Source organism: Vipera ursinii (assembly GCF_947247035.1).
Source record: "Vipera ursinii genome assembly, chromosome: 5".
Classification (NCBI taxonomy): domain Eukaryota; kingdom Metazoa; phylum Chordata; class Lepidosauria; order Squamata; family Viperidae; genus Vipera; species Vipera ursinii.
Window position 1 is genome coordinate 62,080,837 of NC_139518.1, and position 23,667 is coordinate 62,104,503.

At 37.2% G+C, this 23,667-nt stretch overlaps 1 protein-coding gene across 1 annotated transcript; it reads right to left on the minus strand.

Annotated features, from left to right (window-relative positions):
* Positions 1-1,999: 1,999 nt before the first annotated feature.
* Positions 2,000-15,714, minus strand: TEX36 (testis expressed 36; the record flags this gene model as incomplete). The annotated part of the gene is made up of 4 exons (XM_083363308.1): positions 2,000-2,326; positions 3,503-3,580; positions 9,776-9,907; positions 15,664-15,714. 4 exons carry the CDS (start codon positions 15,712-15,714, stop codon positions 2,000-2,002), a joined length of 588 nt encoding a protein of 195 aa, XP_083219434.1.
* Positions 15,715-23,667: the final 7,953 nt, after the last annotated feature.

Below are 23,667 nucleotides of genomic sequence, written 5' to 3' on the forward strand. Positions count from 1 at the left end.
TAAATGAGATGCTTCTGTATTGGCTTAGAATTTTATTGCTGATTCATCTCGCATTAATATTTTGGGGAAAAAGTGTAAGATGCTTAACTGCATCTTCATGGTTGTATGCTTCAGTCAGAAAACTGCGATATCTTCTAACTTCAGTAAAGACAATTTTAGCAACTAGCCACGAGAAAACAATATTTCAAGCATTAAGCTAAATTCATTTCAAAATGCCTTGAGGTTGGGTTGATCTCAGTGGTTGACAACAGTTGATAACATGCAGCGGAATTAGTGAGATTCTGCAAAATAAAGAATAACTGGTTCCGTAAAAAAAAGGATGTTTTCCAATAATCATGTATTCCTAAAACTTTCTTTTGTTGAGAGAATCCTAAAACTTTCTTTTGTTGAATGAATTTTATGAATATAACTATAAAATAAGTGATGTCCGTGGATTAGTGTCTTGATCAGGGGAGACAATGTAACTATGGTAACTGATAGTTCTTATCAATTATAAACCTTCAAGAACTCAAGTAGGCATTGAAAACTTCAATTAGGCATGGAAAATCTCTGGGCAATCCACAATGGTCTTAGTTGAAACCTCTTTCCAATCCACACTTCCTTTGTTTTCTTCTTGGGGATATTTACTTCCATGACTTTATTCTTACTTTGTTTCCGGTCACTTGGATCATAATTTCAATGTCTTTTATTGCTGTGCTTTCATCTCCCTTTATGATTTCTGTATACGGGATGAGAGCAAGATAAGATGCATCTCTAGTGTTATGGCCTTCTATAAACTTGAGGCTCAAAAGGGAGACCTGATACCAAGTCTAATAGACTGGGGTCTCACATCAGGCAATCAGAAAGCTGCAGCAGTTCAGAATCAATGAACCAGAACAGGTGTGATTGAACTCAAATCATAAGGGGCCTGATCCAGAATCCTAGTCCAAGAATATATCAGCAATTATGAAGGGAAGGACTGAACTAGGCAGCTCTCAACGGACAACTCTCTAATTATGTTATACCAGTAACCAGGGTTATGTAAGAGCAACCTCCCAACTCCTTTCTCATTGTTGGAAACAGCTTCCTGCTTTTGGACTGGCTTCTTTTTTCTTGCCTCCTTGCCAGACAACCTGAACATCTGGTTATATGATCCTAGGCTCAATTTCTGGATTTCTCTGCTTTGGCCTGGCTGTTCTCACCGGCAATTTGCACTAAAAGGTAAGAACTCACCTTCTCTGTAAATTTTTACAATCTCAAAGTGCTCTATGTCTGTCTCTCAGCATAAGGCCCCACCCCACCCCTTCCCCCATTTAAACTGGTTGCAAAATTGCTAGTTGTTGCTTGTGTGATTTTTGTATAGGGAGCTACCATATCAAGGGATATTCTGTCTTTGAGAGTACCGTAGACAATCAGATTAAATATATTTGTTCATGTACATATGCAATTGTTGTGTAAATATACCTTCAAGCACGTCAAGAGGCTGCATTCCCTTAGTGAGGTGACAGTGACCACTGCATGTGGACTTCTGTGTATTTATCAACAACCAAAACAGGTTCCTCAATCTTAGAGAATTCAAGAACCATTTCCCCATTTTGTTTTTCCTAGCCTAAAAATAGCATTAAAGATGACTGGTTAAGCACCATTTTCCATAATATGATGACAATAACAAAGGAATGGTCACCATTTTGTATATTTGAACAGATTATTATAATTTTTACTTTATAGAACTAACTAGCTGAAGTCACAATAAAAAGTGAAACATTTTAATATTTACCTTGAGAGGGGAAAACTAAATGTATATTCAAAGCGGTATTAAAAAGTTTGCTTTTCCTATGACAGCATTGATCTTTTAAGAAAATAAAGTGCATGAATACAACCACTCATCCAATTGCCATGACTTTAATGCCATTTAGGTTCTGGAAATCATTTCAGAGAAAATTGGATCCCTTACATTTTTAAAAAAAAGTATTTTATGTCCTACATGAAATATGCTTTACTATTATGAAAGCCTGAAAATTTACTTTATTTTTTCTTCAGCAGTTGAAAGTTTTTCAGGTTCTGAGCTTTTAGTAACCCCTGGAGGAGCTATATGATTAGAACCAGTATAACATTTTGAAAACCACATGTAATCATTTTGAGGTGCAGTATGCAGAGCAATGCATTTATCAATATGGCTTTTAGGAAATCGACCTAGAATGGAATGTTTAATATCTGGATATTGGACAAATGAACTCTGATAAACAGAATTGTAGGCATTGCTGCTAGGAATTTGCTCTTGGGCCAAAAAATAGTAGTTTTGCGAATAGTGTTGACACTTTTCTTGAAATTTTCTTACTCCTAGTCCCTAAAAGAAATGAGAAGGCATTTATTTTAGAATGATATTTAAGATAGCATGTTCTGTATTACACTTGAGAACCATCAGGAAAGGCTTTAGTAAAAGATCTTGGCTAGCATGTTGATAATTAACTAAAAACTATTTCTGAAATTTATTCTCATCTGATACATAGCAAAAGTAAGTTTTTGCAACCTTATTGCAGTAGAAGCGTGGACTTCAGAGAAACATGCAGTATCTTGGAAAACCAATCTCTCTTCCTCAAGCTCAAAAAAGATGGGTAATTCCTTCACTTATTACCAAATAGATACAGGTAATACATTTTTAATGTGTATCTGTTTCTAACTGAAGTGTGCAAAGCAGTCCTGCTAAGTATTGCAGGCCACATATAAGACAACTTCGGGATGCACCTTAGATGATCAAATCCCGCACATGTCAGTATTTTTTGATATTGCAGGTAATCCTCAACTGACAGCAGTTTATTTAGTGACCATTCAAATTTGCAACAGCAGTGAAAAAAGTGACATGACTATTTTTCACACTTATGACTGTTGCAGCATCCCCATGGTCACGTGATTTACTCTTGGATGCTTGACAACTGATTCACATTTATTATGGTTGCAGTGTCCTGGTATCACGTGATTCCCCATTTGCAATCTTCTGACAACCAAAGTCAATGGGAGAGCCAGATTCGCTTAACAACCATGTTACTAATTTAACAACTGCATTGATTCACTTAACAAATGTGGCTAGAAAAGTCATAAAATGGGGCAAACTCACTTAAAAAAATTCTCACTTAGCATTATAAATTTTGCGCTCAATTGTGGTCATAAGTTGAGGACTACCTGTATATATATTTCTCTGCATTTTCAAGAACTAAAGATCCTCTAGTACATCTCAAATTTTGGAAAAATATGAATTGCCCTATTAATTAGTAAATGCTATTATACAAGAACTATAAAATATATATCTAAATTTCTACAAAAGAAAATTAACAGCCTATAACTTGTTATGTGTCATAACTGACAAGAAATTTCAATAAGCTGTCATCAATTTTGCCATCCAGCTTAGACAAAGGAAATTCTATAATAGTAAATGAATATAAATATTTCCAAAATATATTACATAACCTACAGAGAATTATTAACAATTATTCTTAAGGAAATACCATTAAAACAGAATACTTACAGAATCTAAATACTCTCCCATAGTCAATAAACAATGTTTATTATCATGGATTGAAAATGGAAATGTATTTACTGGTTTCTAAAAGAAAATAAAAAAAGTCTTGTGCATTCATACAACAGGATAACAGCTTTCATGTTCTACAGAAATCAAAATTACCTGCATATGTAAAGATTTGTGATACAAATTCATTGTTTCCATTAGTAAAGAATATACGCTATATTCATAACAGAATTTAATTTCATTTAATCTTAAGCATGCAGAGCTATTGAATTAAATCAAATTTATTTTTATGGGAACAAATTACTAAAATAATTTCAAGATATCTTTTAGAGGCTTACTACTGATTTCACTGCTAATAAAAACTGAACTTCAAAAGGAAACTCATAATTTAAGTCAACCTTAGATTTATGAGCTCAGCACAGAACACTGATACTATATATTAAATGGCAGAATATGTATTTAAAAGGACTACGTCCCAAATCTAGAAAACATATGGATGCATGTTAAATTGTATTATTTGCAGTCTCCTAGGTTTTGCTCTCTACGCTAAGCAAAGAAAAAGAAAACTCTAGTTTTCTTTGAAACAAAGTCAACACATTCCCTACTTTCCAACAAGACCCTAATAATGTTAAGACTCTTAATTTAGAATCATAGAATTAAATAAGGACTAAATAGCCAAGCAGTGTATTTTCCTGAAATTAAGAATAATTTTTGGTGTTTAAAATATAACCAGACTGTAGATCAGAAAAAACAAGGTATCTAAATTTATCTAAATTTTCTCAGGATTGTATTAGGAACTAAAGGACAACACTTGGAACCAATACATTTCTATTTTTTTTATTACTAGTATTTTTCAGATCTTCCTCCTTCAAGTTATTACAGATGCATAAACAGTACAATTGGTAAGCCTCTATATCTTCTATCCAAATAAGCTATTGCAATTATTTGAAAGCAAATTTCTGAAAAAGCTTGTCTTGGGCTATGGAATGTGAGCGACTGTAAGTAATATGACATTGTCTTTTTTTGAAGAATTGGTACCACTCAGCTAATTAATATACTGAGCTAATTAAAGTACATACATACACACACACACATACATATGTATATATGTTATGTATAATACAATCTATCTGGTTCTCTGTGTGTATCTCCTATGCTTAGGACACTTACTACAATTGAGTGGACAATTTACTGTGATGTATTATTAAATTTTGATATATAGCATTCATAATTTTTATTTAATTCAGCAATTTTAACCTTCAGAATGTCCTTCAGACAGCTTAGTGGATCCAATATCAAATTAAACATATAAAAGGCATTGTACAATATACAATACAATATACAATATTCTTTATTGCCCAAGTGTGATTGGACACACAAGGAATTTGTCTCTGGTGCATAATTTCCCCACCGTCTTGAAGGAGGCGGTGGTGAGACTTCTCCTCAAGAAGCCTGCCTTGGACCCAGCTGTGTTAAACAACTTTCGTCCTGTCTCCAACCTTCGCTTTCTTGTGAAGGTTGTTGAGAGTGTGGTGGCGCATCAGCTCCCTCTGGTTCTGGATGAAGCGGATTATCTAGACCTGTACATTCCGGCATCCCGGGACATTCAAAATGTTCCATCTCTTTCTATGGGGGGTGAGTTTTTACCCCCCGTGGACAGGGCTCGCAACTTGGGAGTCCTCCTAGATTCACGGCTTACTCTAGAAGACCACATAGTAGCCGTGACTATGGGGGCCTTCGCTCAGGTTCGCCTGGTGCGTCAGTTGCGGCCCTATCTGGACCGGGATGCCCTGTGTACGGTCACTCATGCGCTCGTGACCTCTCGTCTGGACTACTGCAATGCTCTTTACATGGGGCTTCCCTTGAAGACCACTCGGAGCCTCCAACTGGTACAGAATGCGGCCGCGAGAGTTGTCTTGGGAGTTTCCCAGTACTCCCATGTTACACCTTTGCTCCGCAAGCTGCATTGGCTACCAGTTGTCTTCCGGGTGAGGTTCAAGGTCTTGGTGATGGTTTTTAAGTCCTTGCATGGCATGGGTCCGGAATACCTCGGGGACCACCTGCTGCCGGCGTCGACTCCCCTCCGCCCTGTGCGTTCCCACAGAGAGGGCCTCCTCAGGGTGCCTCCGGTCAGAGAATGCCGGCTGGTGGCCCCCAGGGGGAGGGCCTTCTCTGTGGGCGCCCCGGCTTTATGGAACCAACTGCCGGTTGAGCTCCGGATGGCACCGGATCTTTGCTCCTTCCGGCGCGGGTTAAAGACCCATCTATTCGAACAAGCTGGCCTGGCCTGATGGGGGAATGTTAGGGTTTTAATGGGTTTTATATTCTGATTGTTTTAATTGGGCAATTATTTAATCCTTTTTTAACTTTTGTATTTCTATTTATATGCCCTGTTCACCGCCCTGAGTCCTTCGGGAGAAGGGCGGTATAAAAATTCAATAAATAATAATAAATAAATAATAATCATAAGATACCAATGGTAAAAGGTAAGAGGAAAGATGAGAAGGATAATAGTAATACAGCCCTAGTACATGGGTAAATGAGTCCTTCGGGAAAGGGCGGTATATAAATCTAAATAAATAAATAAATAAATAAAATAAATATCCTTAGACATAAAAGAGTACTGTGGAAATTAGGTGTTCAGCAGAAAGATGAATGTGGGGAAAAACTGTGTCTAGTTGTTTTGGTATGCAATGTCTGTAGCGGCGTCCTGGGGTGTCTAGGATGTGAGGGGTCTGTAGATATTTTCTCAGCCCTCTTTCTGGCTCGTGCAGTACACAGGTCCTCAATGGAAAGCAGGCTGGTTGCAATTGTTTTTTCTGCAGTCCCAACTATCCATTGAAGTCTGTCCTGTTGGGCTGTTGTACCAAACCAGACAGTTAGAGAAATACAAATGACAGATTCAACAATTCCTCTATAATCCAGTTAAGGAAAATGGAGATCCATATTTGGCCTATGCTTGTCCAAAAATCTTATCTGTACCATGCCCAGGTTTTTTTCAGTATCCACTAAATTGTGGATTCCCTTTTTTCTGAATGTGTAACTAAAGTATCAATAATATTGTCTGAGCTCTGTCATCTGTTTATAAAAAATCAGATGGTACAATAAACAATTAAAAAAATCTGTAATCCACATGCCAATTTCTTTCTCGGTAATCTCACTCAGTACTACATGCTGATTTACTATTTTAGAGTAATTATATAGTTTGTGCCAAGCACCATTAATAACAGAATTGTTATTACTTGATTGCTACTATTTCAATCAAGAGGTCAATAACTGATCAGGTCTTTCATCTCATCTTTCACCTCACTCCCCATATGTTTGCTTTATACAATTCAAGAAACAATGGATTTAAAACACAAGGAAATGGATTTTATTACAGAAATAAATATATGTCGCAGCAATAAAAGGCCATTCATAATAGATTTGATAAACCAATAAAGTGTAAACCAAACAATTTTCACAAAAATTTCCTGCCTTTTGCTTTATTACTCAATATGTCTAAAGTGTGCTTGCAATTACTACAAACAAAACACCTACCAGATTACAAAAACACTCAGATATTACAGATTAAAAGTCTTTCCTTCCCACAAAAAACCCCTTCACCATGAAAACATACAATAAAACATTACATTGATCAAAACAATATTCAAATATATTTCTTAAGATGTCAATCATTCGTTTTCAAAAACTACAACTGTTCATTACAATAATTAAAATGTGACATTACGCATTCCATAATATAGTTCACTTAGTTTTGGCTTACAGGTTTGTATAAACTGGAAAAAAAATATAAATTGTAAACCAAGCAAGGTTCATACACTGCACTGAGTCCTGGGATACTTAACCATAATTTGCTGAATAAGCCATAACTGACTTTGAATAAAGTCAAAACCCATGGTTTCATAAAACATAATGACTATATTCATACAGTGAAATAAATTACACTGTAGTTTCTTCACTTTGGGCTTAGCGTGTTGTGTGAACATGTATTGAGTAAGTGCGTCTTACAACTTTTGCTCCAGGGAATTTTGCTTGGCATTCATTCTGTTTTCTTTTTGGCATGAGGCAACTAATTTGTTCTTTAACCAAACTGAACCAAATAGTTTATGCTGCAAATCTATAGTTCTTTTGGGGAATTAAGCCATGTAAAATTAAATGGGTTTTACTTGCCTTAAATAGACATTTATAGGATATGTTATATCAACCTACATGTTACTTTATTATCTTTTTTATATTAGTCTATTAAAATATCTGATTTGTAATTGTGTCTGTTACATATTGTCCTATTTTCTTTTTTCAATTCTGAAAGCTATGCTAAGCTGTGAGGGCTTAGGCTGAAAACCAGCTAAAAATAGCATGCATACATAAATGAAGAAGGGACTTAGAGCAACTAGTAGGAATAAGCAGAGTCAGATCTGATACATGCTACTTGTTCACTTATGTAGGCAACGCCTCTCAGGAAGTACGGCTAATACTGAATGCTCCATCTGTGGTTAGTTAATTATTAGTTAATTCCTGATTTCTGTGTACAAACAAATTATGCACAGGTAATTATCTACACCTGGAAGCAGGATTTAAAAAAAGAGTGATCAAGCATATTGATCAACATGCTAGTTATCAGATATGCCAGTATTAAAAAGCAAAGAAGTAGGTACCATACTTTGATACAAACACACATATACTCTATCACTCCACATAACATAATCTTTATCTGTTTTGGATATAAATAGAAAGTGGAGCAAATTGCCTTTTTTTTGTTAGGAAAGACAGCCAAGCTAAAGCTTTGGGGCTCTGTAAGAACAACAAAAAAACTCCAGGTGCTATAAAATAATTTCATTACTGTCTAGCACATTTCAGATACAAATCCTTCCTCAAGGGATGATTTCAAAAATCCTTTTATAAATTCCATATCAGTTTCTGTTAGACGTTGTGCTCTATAAAAAGTTTTCAAGAAACAAAAGCTCTTCAGGATGGATTTGTACACTATCTAAAATATAATAAACTATTTTCTCAAGAGCCTGAAGCATTTTTGTGCCTTTGCTTTTCCCTCATTTTTTTGATTTTATGAAGGGATTAGAGTTAAGCCTATGGTGATCTCATCCCAAACTGAACTTGATTAAGTGTTTTGAACCTGGAATTTCTGGCTCCTTAGAGAAGTTGAAGCAAACATAAAGGAATTTGTACTGTTCATATCAAAAATTGTTGCAGCACATGTTAGCGATCAGGTCAGAACCATATTTATCTATAGACCATACATTGGAGAAAAGACAGGCATATTTGCTTGGCAAAATAATGTCTATATAAACTGTCTTTACAGTTTCATATATTGGAGAAAATGACTTTAATTTGTATTCTTCTAACGAGTGAATGTAAGATTTATTAATATCACTAAGGTATATTATAAAAGAAGGCAAATTATTGTAGATTTATTCTAATTTACTGTATTTGTTAAATGGCATAGGCAAATTGACTCTAGGTCACAGATCTCAAACTCGCTACGTCATTGTGATTTTTTTACATTGCCGGAGCTGGGGTGGGCGTGGCCTTCCCATGATGCAACCAGCCCACCGGCCGGCAGTTTGACGCCCCTGCTCTAGGTCATGAGATGAAAGTTCTGAATAAACAGGAATATAGCATTGAGATAAACACAATTTAATTACATTTTACTGACAACTGCTATTTTAGCAGCTAAAAAGAATTATACATTTAATACAAGGGTCATCAATTTCACTGCATCTCAGTGCCTTCCCCCATGACAAATATTTGTGTGATGGTATGTGATTAAAACTACATAACTAAGAAATAAAACTGCTGAGACCGGTGGTTTTGCAAATGGCTGGACCCAAAGGGTTTAGCCATCTCTCAAAACTCTGGGTTTTACTCAGTGTTTTGCCTCTGTAAACCTGCTACAATAATGTCTAGGCAACTCAAAGCAAGTTTTGATAGTGCTTCCACTTTGTCTATGTAAGTCTGATTAGTTAAAAAAAAGAGAAAAAAAGACTATACCTCTGATGTGCTCACAACAGCCCAGGGACTGCAATCTAGTCTGAGAAATTCTGCATCAATTTAGAAATTCCAGATTAGGATATAATGTAACTGCAATTGAAAATCTGCTAACATCAGAAACAAACAGCCCGAGAAAACACTGATCTATACTATAACAGTACTAACTTAGCTACAAATTGAAGTTGAGAAGTTTCAAAATTAAAACAAACTTAGACATGTATTTATAGTAAGCTGAAGTTTCGTAAAAATTGGAAAAATACTTACTTTCTCACGTTCTTTGTACATCATTGGCACATTTTTTCCAGTTTGATAATTGGCATCTATACTAAATATCTGCTTTTGCATTGTAGCTGTAAGAGATTCTGGAAATATTTGCAGGTTTCCACACTGTTTGAACTGCAAAACACAAACAAAATAATCTATACAATTCAATACTTAAAAAATGAACGCCAGATTCTATAGTCTGCATTTTATTGTTTGTATTACAGCAACACCTAGAGGCCCCATATAGAAGCAAAATCTCATTCTATTTTCATTTTATAAAAACATAACGTAATTTCTATTTTCCAAGTTACATGATACATAAAAATATGTTAATATATTACACACACACACACACACACACATACACTTCTTGGTTGGTTGGATTTGAATAAAACTGTTTTATTTATTTGTTTAATGTGCCGCCCATCTCATCTAGAGGGGGCTCTGGGTAGGTCACATCATATTCATATTGGATGCACCGAGGTGCTTCCAGGTTGAAAGGATTAGCCGGTGACATTATCGTTGTCTGGAGGAAGCTCAGTTGGGGGCTCCTTTCATGTCCCCAGCACGACATGAGCTGGAGCAAAGGATGGGAGCTCATCCTGTCTCTGATGGAGTTACAAACATTAAAGCCAGTAGACATTAAAATGATAAAACAATAAATAAAAAGTACAACTAAAAGATAGGGAAGAGGAGAGCACAAAGGACATGGGGAGAGGTGTGGTCTTTTCTTAATCCAATTATCACCTCCAGAATGGTACGCCCCTGTTGGGGGTCCCAGTTCAACCGGCAGAGCCAGATCTTCAGGACTTTATGGAAGGTCTAGCAGGCTGAGAATTTTAATTCTAATTTTAATTGGGGGGTTTTACTTTTTCAGGGACTGTTATAATCTTTTTAATTGTTTTTAATTTTTGTATTTCTTGTTTTAATTACCCTGTTAACCGCCCTGAGTCCTTCGGGAAAGGGCGGTATACAAATCCAATTAAATAAAATAAATAAATAAATAAAGCTATAAATTAATTATACTTTGCATGGAATAATTTATGCCTTGCATAAAATTGGATGTTTCCAGCACGGTGGCCAAATGTACAAAAAGTAATCCATACTGGCCTTATTGTTAGAAGAATGCTGTAAATATAGTTAGTCATCTATCTATAAATTCTATATATTACTAAGAAGGTGTAGGTGACAGTTTCAATTGACCAAAATGATAACAAATGGGCAGATATCACTCTCTTATGTGCCTATCTACTAACAATGAGCAAAGTTTGTATAATACAGCTTTTTTTGTGGTGTTAAAAAACAGTCTTTCTTTCTCTTCAGCATGTCACTGAGAAATACATAAATTGTAAAAAGGTTCACTGCACATCTGTTGATTTAGAAAAAGTATATTAAAAAGGGAGTAAGTCTAATTTATTTTTATCAAATTTATTTTTCATTTTATCACATTTGTATGCTAGTCATCTTGCAGTACGAGGCAACATTGAAGCAATTTATGATGAATTGCACAAATTTGGAGTTTTTCAATGTAGTAAGAACAATGTATGATCGGACTAAGCTTCTGAAAGATTAGGGGGGGAAAGTGTTGGAAAAATGGTATAAGAGTAGATTGTATGATGTTCCCTTGGTTATTTAATGTAAGGTAAAGGTAAAAGGTAAAGGTTCCCCCGCACATGCGTGCTTAGTCGTTTCCGACTCTAGGGGCCGGTGCTCATCTCTGTTTCAAAGCCGAAGAGCCAGCGCTTGTCCAAGGACGTCTCCGTGGTCATGTGGCCGGCATGACTAGACGCCAAAGGCGCACAGAACGCTGTTACCTTCTCACCGTAGTGGTCCCTATTTTTCTACTTGCATTTTTACGTGCTTTTGAACTGCTAGGTTGGCAGAAGCTGGGACGAGTAACAGGCGCTCACTCTGTTACGCGGCACTTGGGATTCGAACCGCCAAACTGCCGACCATCTGATCGACAAGCTCAGCATCCTAACCCACTGAGCCACCGCATCCCTTCTTATTTAATGTACTGATGGATAAATATATAAACATGGAGAAATGCTTATGCTAACTTCATATACATTAGTTAGGGACAGAATATGCACACACACATTTGTATGCGGATTATGCTGCAGTGTTGGTTGAGAAGCTGAATGAGTTACAAAGAATGCTAAGACTGTATGAAGCAAAGAGGAACACGGATCTGAAAATTAATACAGCAAAGTTATGATTGGCAAGAAAATAAAATGAATAAAATAAAATAAATGGCAAAAACTAAAATCAGTACAGCTGATGAATTTCTGTCACAGCAGAAGAAAATATATGTAGCTCAGAGTTGAACTATGCTGCTCTCTGAGCTTGCTTGTTAGTTTTCCAATGTTTCATTACCCAACTAGATAACATCATCAGTGCTAATGAGTATTTTATACTGGGCTTTTTTTTTACTTTGATGTTTTGGAGGATTTTAGTTGGTTTGTGTGCTATGGTGATAGAATGTGGTTGTGTCAGTCTGTTGGCTGTTTCTGAGATATTTTTTTATGTATGGCAGTGTTATCTTCTTCAGTTCAGTAGCCAGTGACCCAGTAATTCAAGAAGAAAAAACAGGAGTCATCTACAACACAATAAGAACTGTAACTGCCACTATGTAGGACATACAGGCAGAAGACCCTGCAGATCATCAATGAACACCAAGAAGTCAGATGACATGACCAAAACTCTTTAATCTCACAACACAGAGTTGGACAGAGTCAACCATAGAATACCATTCAAGAGACAATAAACTACGAATGAACCAAAAAGACAAAAAATACATTCTACAGTAACCAACACCTAGACAACCATAGATTAATAGCAGACAGCAATAGCCTGATCAAAAAACTACTAAGCAGAAAACCACACCTCCACCAACACTGTATATAAATAGGAGCAAATCTCACACTCACTAGCACTGAAGATGTTAACTATTAGGTAATGAAATGTCTGCAAGCAAACACAAGCTTTGAAGAGCATCAAGGACTCCACATGAATTTTTGTACTATGTTACTATTGAGTTTATTAAAAATGGAAAATATATAGAAAATATATATTATAATTTAGATGTATAAAGTTGCCCAATTCCACATTGATTCAATGTACAAATTAAAAACAGATACAATACTTACAAACAAAATAAAAAGTATGCAGTACATAAAGGACTAAACAGACATACCCTAACTGAAACACACTGCATGTCAAATGGGCAATCTCTCCCAGAGCTTGGGGGAGGGGGAAGCTGTTTTTTTTAAAAAGTGCTTAAGGCTTGAAGGGAGTCTAAACCTCTGGGGGAATACTATTCCAAAAAGGAGATGCTGTCACAAAGACAATGCACTTGTTAAGTCCTTTCAAATGGCATTATTTAAAGCAGGGGTGTCAAACTCGCTGCATCACATGACGTGTCGTGACATATCGCAACTTTTTTCCCCTTGCCGGAGCTGGGGTAAGTGCGGCTTCCACGTAACACATCAAGCCCGCAGGCTGCCAGTTTTACACCCCTGATTTAAAGGATAGAATATGAAGCACACCTTCTCTGTTAGATCTTACAGGGCAGAAATGGGAGAGAAACAATTCCTTCAGATAGCCAGGCCTTATGCACAAAGGCTTTATTTCAGTTATACATGCCAGTTCAGCAGCCTCATTCATGAGTTTTAGTTACAGAAGAGGGAAGGCTTGTTATATATACCAATCTGTTGTTTAATTGCTAGGGTTCAGAGCAACTGAGAATCTAGTTACCTAGCAATGGAACTGAACAGTGGAAGCTGGAAGGCATAACTGGTACCAAATATTGACTCAGACATTAATATGTGCAAAACTGATTAAAAAGGTAGATTACTCATAAAAAATAAAACGGCTTTGTGTGCTATCTAGCCACTTTGTGGGAATGTTATCTAGAAGTTGAGCATGTCAGAAGAACCATAAAATTGAATATAATGGGAATCCAGGGTAATTAAGTGTGCATGGTAAAACAAGAAGAGGCGAATGAATGGGTGCTGAATGAATGTGGATTAATACAAAAGTGATTGACTAGTACAGGGGTGGGCAACCTTGGCTCTTTTATGATTCATGGACTTCAACCCCCAGAATTCCTGAGCCAGCATGGCTCAGCTTGGAAACCTCTCCCTTTCCCCTCAGCATGGCTGGCTCAGGAATTCTGGGAGTTGAAGTCCACCAGTCATAAAAGTGCCAAGGTTGCCTACCCCTGGACTAGTACAAAGGAAGTACATTAAAGTAGTTTGGCCATGCAGAGAGAAGAAACGAGGAATGCAAAACAAATATATAAACAAAGAGAATGGAATGAGTGAACAAGAAGATTCATAAAGAAGTGGATAGGCCGATTGGATGAGATTCTCAAAGAGAACTATGAGAACAGTAAAGAACAAAAAGCAATGTATAAATGTTGTGTGAATTCAGCCAATTTTACTCATTGAAATAATGTTGAACAAACTATCCCTTAGTGCAGTATATAACCAATTAAGTATTATCACAGGAATAAAAAAGACAATTCATAAGAATAAGAGGCAAGCATGTTTGATAAGGAGGTTTGGTATTAAGGCCAAATTAAAAGTGAAAAGGAAATGTAATAAAGTGTATATTCAGCATGATTATTATTCATATTTTCAACAAGAGCTTTCATGAGTAAGTTTTATTTTGCATGATGTAGAACAATAGTTCTCTGCATTCAATATGAAAGAAATAATCTATATTAACACTGTATTCCTTATTAAAGCACAAGAGCAATTTGGCATTTCATAACAATAACAGTTACTGCTTCTATTGTATCATATTCTCCCATTAAAGACCAAGGTAATGAGCCATTCTCTTGCCAAAAGGGGAAAAAAGAGTGAGACAGGGGAAAAAAAAGCAAATTAAGTAGATTGTATGAAGAAGGGAAAAAATAAACTGGAGGGTGGAAAAGATAGAGGGAAATGCTAAATTATATACGAAGAAAAGCATTACTATTATATACAATGCTTGTACATCACAATTATATCTTCTTCAAATACAAATGAAGAACAGCTTAGGAAAACATTTTTTGGAGGGGGATACTGTTAACTGGTAACATTTTGCAGGCATCAGTAATACTAGAGCAGATAAATAGTTGTGTACTCTGTTAGACTGCAAGCGTTAAAACTGAAGATATTTCAAATTATTCCTTATCCTTCTGCCTCTTTTCCTCCAAGCAGTCAAGAGCAACATTGAGATTGCTTTTCTCTCACAACAATCTTGTGCGACAAAACTAGGATGAAAAGGGCCACTTCCTCCAAGATAACGTTAACTTTTTACAGCAGCAGAGCTCTTAAATCACACTCAAGGGGGAGGACAGGATTATTTCCCTGCTTAAATCTTTCAATCTTATTCACCCGGCCACGTGCTGTGTGAATTCGAATTCTGCCTGATAAAAGTTGGAAACGATTTCCCTTAAATCACGCAACAGGGCGATACTTCGCCGAGCGGGAATACTTTTTAGGGCTTTAGTGCAAGAGATAGGAATCTCTCTCAGTACATACATCTCCAGAGGCCGGGATGAAAAAGAAATGAAAGACGGATCACAAGGATCTTTGCTTGGACGAAGCAATAGTTGGTAAGCCTAAATCCGGGGCTATTATGCCTTTTTTTTCTCCTTTTTTTTGCGGACCGTCTCTCCTGCAGGCTCTTCCTTGCCTCCACGTGCCCAATGGACCAAGTGAGCCAGTCTGGCCCAGGGGTCGGCAACCTCGGCTCTTTTATGACTCGTGGACTTCAACTCCCAGAATTCCTGAGCCAGCTATGCTGGCTCAGGAATTCTGGGAGTTGAAGTCCACGAGTCATAAAAGAGCCGAGGTTGCCGACCCCTGGTCTGGCCTGACCGTCGTCACCTTCCTTACCCAGATACCGTCCCGGGTGGTGCTTGGATTGGCCCGCCTCCCTTTCGGCATGGTTGAGGGAGCTGAAGCCGAGCGCTCGGATTAGGACTTTTCGCCTGTGGGGGGTGGGTTAACTTCGCCAGGGAGGCTGAAGAAAAAAAAAGGTCGCCCTCCTCCTCCGAGGAGAAAGAAAAAGAAGAGCAAGAGGTGGTGGTGGTGGAGGTAGTTCTGGTTGCCACGGCTACTGTTGTCAAGCTCCTTGCTTCTGTGTCACGCTGAGGGACTCCCCGCCTTTCCTTCGGTCGCTGGACGCGCTCCTGAATGGCTTTCCCAACCATTGAAGAAAAAGGCGGGAAATCGCTTCTGCGTCAGTTGGAGCTTCTGTTTGAGGGAGTTTCTGGCATTTAAAGAGCTTCCAGCGGACATCTAGGGCAGCGTTTCCCAACCTTAGGAACTTGAAGATGCGTGGACTTCAACTCCCAGAATTCCCCAGCCAGCTATGCTGGCTGGGGAATTCTGGGAGTTGAAGTCCACGCATCTTCAAGTTCCTAAGGTTGGGAAACGCTGATCTAGGGAACTCAACTTTAGGCAGGGAAATCGTTCAGGCACCGGCAGGCCAAGAATTAAAGAAAGGTGGAGGAATTGTTTTGAGGCTCACGTTTAGTTCCAGGGAGAATATTCTCCTGACCCATCGCAAGACTCTCTTGAAATTCCCACACCTGACCCATCACTAGACCTACTGACCACACGAAGCCCCTATAAACGAAAGAACGCTGACATCCCCTAAACTCCGCTGAAGATGTTATCTGGCCTGGTAATGAAAAGTTCCAGAAACCAAGCCACAAGCTTGGAGAACAAACCTTCACCCTCATCCTACACCCCAGCTACAGATATTCGCCACTCTTGCAAATATTCTTCATTGGCATGGAGCAATGACAACTCCATCTCTCCACAAGAGAAATAGTCACGTCTCTGAATGTGACTTCTGAGGCAAATATATTGTGTGATAGTTGAATTGCAGAGTTTGATTTATTGGTGAAATTGGTCTATTTGCTGCAGTGTCACGTGTTCCTGTCACAAGTTTTCATCAAAACCTAAACAATAGTAACCTGCTTGGAGTCACCTAGGGTGAGTTGGGTGGCTATATACATTTTCTTAATAAATAAATACAATAAACAGCATGAGCCGTAAAACATTTTTAGAAGATGCCAACACGGAAAAGACACAGTTGAATGGTACTTTCTTACTCTGACCATTTGGGAGAAAGCTGATATAAATTAGGATTCATACTGCAAAGGAATGAGTGGAAGTAAAAAGGTGGAAAGGGATGACCAATGTTCATATGCTCATTTATCAGCTCAAATACAGGTAGATCTCAACTTACAACAGTTTGTTTAGTGACTGTTTGAAGCTACACCACCATTAAAAAAGTGACATTGCTTTCCACACTTACAACCATTGCAGCATCCCCATGATTACACGATCAAAATTCAGATGTTTGGCAACTGACTCATTTAGTATTGCAGTGCCCCAGGGTCATGTGATCACTTTTGCGAAACTGACAAGCAAAGTCAATGGGGAAGCCAGATTCACTTAACAACCGTGTTACTTAACAGCTGCTGTGATACACTTAACAACTTTAGCAACAGAAATTTTGGACTAAATTGTGGTCTTAAGCCGAGGATTACCTTTCATTGTCATTCTAGATATTGAGAAACATTTATATGAAATGTGGGTTCTATTAGCATTTACGGTAGTTCTGTAGCAATCTTTTAAAAATCAATAGTGGTCCATGTTAAATAAGCAAACTGGCAGTCTGTTTGTACTTCATTTCCTATTTCAAAGCTTTTGATCTCATTTTGAAGTCAATTTTTCCACAAATCCAATGTCATACTTAAAATCAACTTCATAATTTTAGTGTATTTTTTACAGTGTATAAAACATAATCTTATAAAATAACTGTTTAGAAAAATACATTATCCTAGATTGCTTTATAATTCCCTGCTGTGATTTCTTCTTGCCCAATTACTTTATATTCATACTGGAGGTAATGAGACATTCTGTGAATAACGCAAGATAAGATTTTTTTTATTTTTACAAAAACAACCAGTTAAAGAAGTCTCTAAAAAAATGGCAGAGTCCGTGCTCCAAACTCTTGGTTCAAAGGGTACCCCTGAAAAACTTAACAGCATTTAATAGGCTCTCATAATATAGTTGCCATGGAAAAAATTATCTAAAATGGCTGTCACAGTGGTTAGAAACACTGCAAGGGAAGAAGGAAATATGTTACTGAAACTTCATCATAAGACAGGGGTGGGCGATTAATTTTTCCACGAGGTCACATAAGGAACTGGGACTGTTGTTGAGGGCCAAATCAATAGGATTGTGAAGATGCATAGACGCATACACATATTCATAAGTAAAGTGGAAAAAAATAGTTGCTTTCCAAATAAAAGCAATGAATTTATATTACGTGCATGGCATATATTTATTTATATTTGATTTCTAATTTCTGATCGACCTCATGAGGGCCAGACAGGGACAGCCAAAGGACTAGATATGGTCCAGGGGTCATAAAATAACTCGATGTGGTTTAAGATGATGTTAAACTTTAAAGCCCTAAAAGTCTTAGAACAGAGGCCCCCAACTTTTTGGGCACCAGGGACCAGTTCCATGGACAGAGATTTTTCTGTAGACCGGAGGGACCGTGGTTTTGTGTGTTGCCTGTATCCTGCGGATGGGGCTTCATTTATTTGCATTGCCTGGTTTCTGGCATGCCACAGAACAGCGCCAGTTCATGGACCAGAGGTTGGGAACCCATCTTAGAGCCTACAAATAAGATCAATTGCCTGTTCTGAACTTAAGTCCTGCCATAGTGATTTTTTAAAAGATTTTTCCTCTTCCAGAAACTTACTGAACTGGCATATGGTAAAGAACTTTCTCCAACTTAATTCTAGGCCAAGAAAATATTCCAAGATTTGACTTTGACCCTTGCTCTTTCTGCTTTTCAAAGATCATAGGACAGTGATGGCGAACCTTTTTGAGACCGAGTGCCCAAACCGCAACCCAAAACCCACTTATTTATCGCAAAGTGCCAGGGGTGCATCAGCATGTTGTCCCCTTGGGGGGTGGCAGGGAGGCCCCTATGAGTGCCGTCTCTGGCACACAAAAACCAGAAGTGCAAAAATAAGCCACCGTGCTGCAAGGCGTAAAAACGGCCGCCGGTGCGCCATGAGGTCCACATACAAGGCGCTGCACCATGCAAGAATGGGGCAGGACTAAGGAGTATCACGCAGGCACTAGCCCCGCCCCATCTGCAGCACGTGTAAATATAAAATGCTTTCCCCTCCCCTTTCTTCCAGTCTGCCAATCCACAATGGTTGGTGACCTCTGCTCTACCACCTCTAGTCGAGCTTGCTAGTCGGCTACTTTGCCTCCTTTGTGCTGGGTGGATCAGCCTGATGAATCTGCTGCTGGTGGCAGCGGCACGTGTGCCAACAGAGAGGGCTCCGAGTGCCGCCTCTGGCACATGTGCCATAGGTTCGCCACCACTGTCATAGGACATATTTGTTTGGCAAATCTTACATGTTAATATTAATATTTATCATGATTGTGTACAGTATTTTCTTTTTGCAGAGTTTTCAGGTAAACAGAAAAGAAAGATAAAAGCTGAATTAAAAATTCAAAATAAGCACACGGTAACAGAATTCAGCTGGGTATGTTATAATTTGCTGCTACACATGTCTGCTCACAAGATACTATTTCCTTTTGCAGTAAAGACTTATTTAGAGCATAAAAAAGTAAAAAAAATGAACAGGAATTATGGGATTGAGATAAGCAAAATAAAAGGAAATATAATTAAACTAGTTTATCTCAGCACCATTAACAATATCACCTCATAATATTATATTCCTGCAAATGAGCCTTGTTCCACCACAGCTATACACTGCTGATATTTTCCTTTTCTCTTTAAAATTTTAACTTCTGTGATTTGAGGATCTCATCAATTCCTGTCATGAATACTTTGGTCTTCTTGTTGATGAATTTACTCTTCCTTCATATATATTTTTCCACAGGTCAACCTTCATTCGCTATCTGTGACCAAATTTTATCAAGTATATTGCTTATATTTCATGGTTGTAATTCAGTTTTGTATTGAACTCCATATTCATTCAGTACCCATATGTTCTTAATCTACCTGTTCTTGTTTTACCACATACACACATTTTTAATATCCCTATAGCAATAATTTTCTCTGTAAGATGCAACTACCTTGGAGAGAGAGAGAGAGAGAGAGAGAGAGAGAGAGAGACAGAGACAGAGACAGAGAGAGAGAGAGAGATCATTACACTGTCAATCACCAATAAAGCATTGTCTACTTCTTTATGCAATACAGAAAGTACTTCTGTATTGATGTCTAAAGCAATGCACCTCTAATATCATAAGCATTCCTAATATGTTTCTAAATTAATTAACCAAGGGAAAATCATATAGCATTATCTTCCTTCTTGGTCAGTGCTAAATCATTCACTATACATTCTATTTATTTCACATGTAGCTTATTTCCAAATATATGCCTTTATTTGGCAAATAGCTCCATATTTATGCAAAACATTTCAGGGGTTATATCTATTGACTTTATTGTAATTTGCAGATTGCTGTCTGGCAAAAATGCTATACTGTGCTCTCAAATTGTACTCATTTTCATTCAATCTAAATTTTCCCAAACTATCTTCCCAGGAACACTGAACAAAAGAATTCCCCTGAAGTTTATATATTCACTATTCCTTCCTTTCCCTTTGTATAGGAGAATAACATAATTCCAATCATCAGACATCAATACTGTTTTTACGTATTTCTAATGTTCCTTCTGCATTCTTTCTCTACCTAATCATGTCATCATTTTTAAAAACTTCCATTTCCACAGTATTTCATTGTTATTTTTCTTGGATACTAATATTTATCCGTGTTCAATTCTACTCTTAGTATATCACTAGCATTCCTATATAGCAGCTAAAATATTCTTTCCATCATTCCCTCCAATTTCAACCTTAATAATTTCATCACTTTTATTTTTAATCCTGTTTATTCTTTTGGAAGCTATTTGTTTAATTTTCTTCATCCACTTCAAATTAATGTTGTATTTACATCAAAATTGCTGGGCATTTATTCTGCCTTGATAACTTGCTCTCTTTAACTACTTTCTCTGCAATAAACTCTTTCTTCTGGATACTTTATATAATATGTTACTCTCATGTTTTCTAGCAATGATTATATACAAAATAAGTTTTCATTTATAGGGTATTCCACTTCAGGATTTCACCAGGCATCCTTTTCAAGCTTCACATTAGCACACCCCATATTTTGTGGGAGTCTGCAACATTTTCACTTTGTTCTAAGCAATTTCCAATCATTCTTTTTTGAGACTAATCTATCTAGGTCATAATGGATTTATATAACTGTGCCTAGAGTAATTTTACATTCAGTGGTTTCTTTCCACATTTTCTACATACATTGTTTCAACTCCTGATAGCATCTAAAATCAGTTTATAGAGATTCTGAATTTCTAACCACTTTTGTACTCTTGTCTATTTTTAAATCTTTTGTCATAATCAAGTTAGATATTTTTTATTTATATTTGTTTCTTGCCATGTGTATGGATACCTAAAACTGCTTAAATCATTTACTTGAAACTTATATTTTTCTAAGCAGATATTCATTAGACATCATTATCATTAATTCTTGTCTCCAAATGGAAAATACCTTTTTCTGTACCTTATCTCCATTTAGCCTTTTATATCACTTAACAAAATATTTTTCTCCTGAATCTCATTCATTTAGAATGTTGCATAATTTCCCCCAAAACTCACCTCTTCTTCTTTATTATCACTGTCATGTAATTTGCAACTATTTTTGCATCACTCTATTGGTTTCTAAGGGACGCGGTGGCTCAGTGGGTTAGGACGCTGAGCTTGTCGATCAGAAGGTCGGCAGTTTGGCGGGTCGAATCCCGAGTGCCGCGTAACAGAGTGAGCGCCTGTTACTCGTCCCAGCTTCTGCCAACCTAGCAGTTCGAAAGCATGTAAAAATGCAAGTAGAAAAATAGGGACCACTACGGTGGGAAGGTAACAGCGTTCCGTGCGCCTTTGGCGTCTAGTCATGCCGGCCACATGACCACGGAGACGTCCTCGGACAAGCGCTGGCTCTTCGGCTTTGAAACGGAGATGAGCACCGGCCCCTAGAGTCGGAAATGACTAGCACGCGTGTGCGGGGGAACCTTTACCTTTACCTATTGGTTTCTGCTTTCTAATCCACTTTTGTTGTTGTTAGCTGCAAAGTCGTGTCCGACCCATCGTGACCCTATGGACAACGTTCCTCCAGGCCTTCCTGTCCTCTATCATCTTCTGGAGTCCATTTAAGCTTACACCTACTGCTTCAGTGACTCTATCCAGCTACAATCTATATGACTTCAACATATTGAAAAAACATAGTCGCTGTTTCACTCTTAATATATCTTAATTGCATGTGTTCATCAACTGGATGGCATAGGCTCAGTGTACTTTTTCAGATTATAATCCTCTTTTTTGCTCACCATCAAAACACAATAAATCTATTTTTCTCATATTATTTATTTCTCTTATATTCCAAATCATAAACTTCCATATAACATGATCACATATCTGTGTTTGTGTGTATCTCTACTCACCCATTATGGCTTTTGGTCAAGGCTTTTACAAAATACTTGTTTAATAAAATAGAGAAGATATAAACTAGATTACAGTTTTAGTCACAGCTGTGACATATATATCATTCCTGGCTTGGGCAGTAACTATTCATTTTTCCACATTTTATTTAATATGTCACAAGCAAAATTAAAACCCAGTTTTACCCTGCTATGCTCAGGCTATTTTTTATAAGCAGGATCTCTAATCTAGAGGCTTATTTTAAAAACCAACATATTGTTACCTCAATTCATCAGCTAGGTGTATGCAGTGTATAAACACTTTGAAGATATGAACATCTGTTCATAATCATCTATGGAGTTGCCTCGTGAAAAAGCATCTTTGGGATCTGTTCATAATCATAACCCAGGGTAACTTGTATAATTTACAAATATAACAAGTGAATTGGGCCACTAATTTAAAAATCATTATGACTTAGTGTGTTTATATGACAAGCTAAATCAATCTGGTTAATAGTGGTTGATAGGCAATCTTATTCTTCTTCCCTCTCCCTGGAAACCTATGACATGAATCTTCAGGATGACCTAAAGTGGCTGCTGTTTCAAGGTGACTTGAAGTAGACCATGGTTAAAGGGTTCTATGGAACATAGTAAAGATAAGATTAATACTAGAAGTAACCAGCACAGCCTAACAAGTCATGCATGAAATCCAACCACTTGTGCTTTATTGTACAGCTTACCATGGGTTAGTACCATGTATACACCAGGCTATGATAAGTTTTCATAGATTATAGTAAAACCTTTTATGGGCTGCAAAAACAAACTGATCTTAATTTCACAGTGCACTGAAGTCTTGAGAGAGAACTTGCAGCACGGGTAGATTGGGAAGGGGGGGAAGATATTGTGTTCTTGTGCTTCACAATTATTGTTCTAATTAATTTGTTTAGTTTAAAAGATTATATAACAGCTGTACAAAAATAACTTTGCAATAATACAAGCAGCAGACAGAATTTTGCCTTGTATTATGATCAGAAAATTCTTTTGGCCTGAGATAGTCTAAACATATTTTGGGAATGAGTTTCCCGCAACAAAACCGTTTTTGTTTTTTTGGTACGATTGGACAAACATTAAGAGTTTTAAATCGGATTGAAAGTAAGCGTCATTAATTATATCAATTAAGCGAAAGATAACTAAAACATTTTTTCAACTATAACTCTCCAAAATACTTAAATGCTGCTATACAGATGGGGTATAAAAAATTTGCCTGAAATATATAGGTTTCCTGCTAAGATGATGACGATAACTTTATTGTCACTTTGACTGTACACCAATCGGCATACATC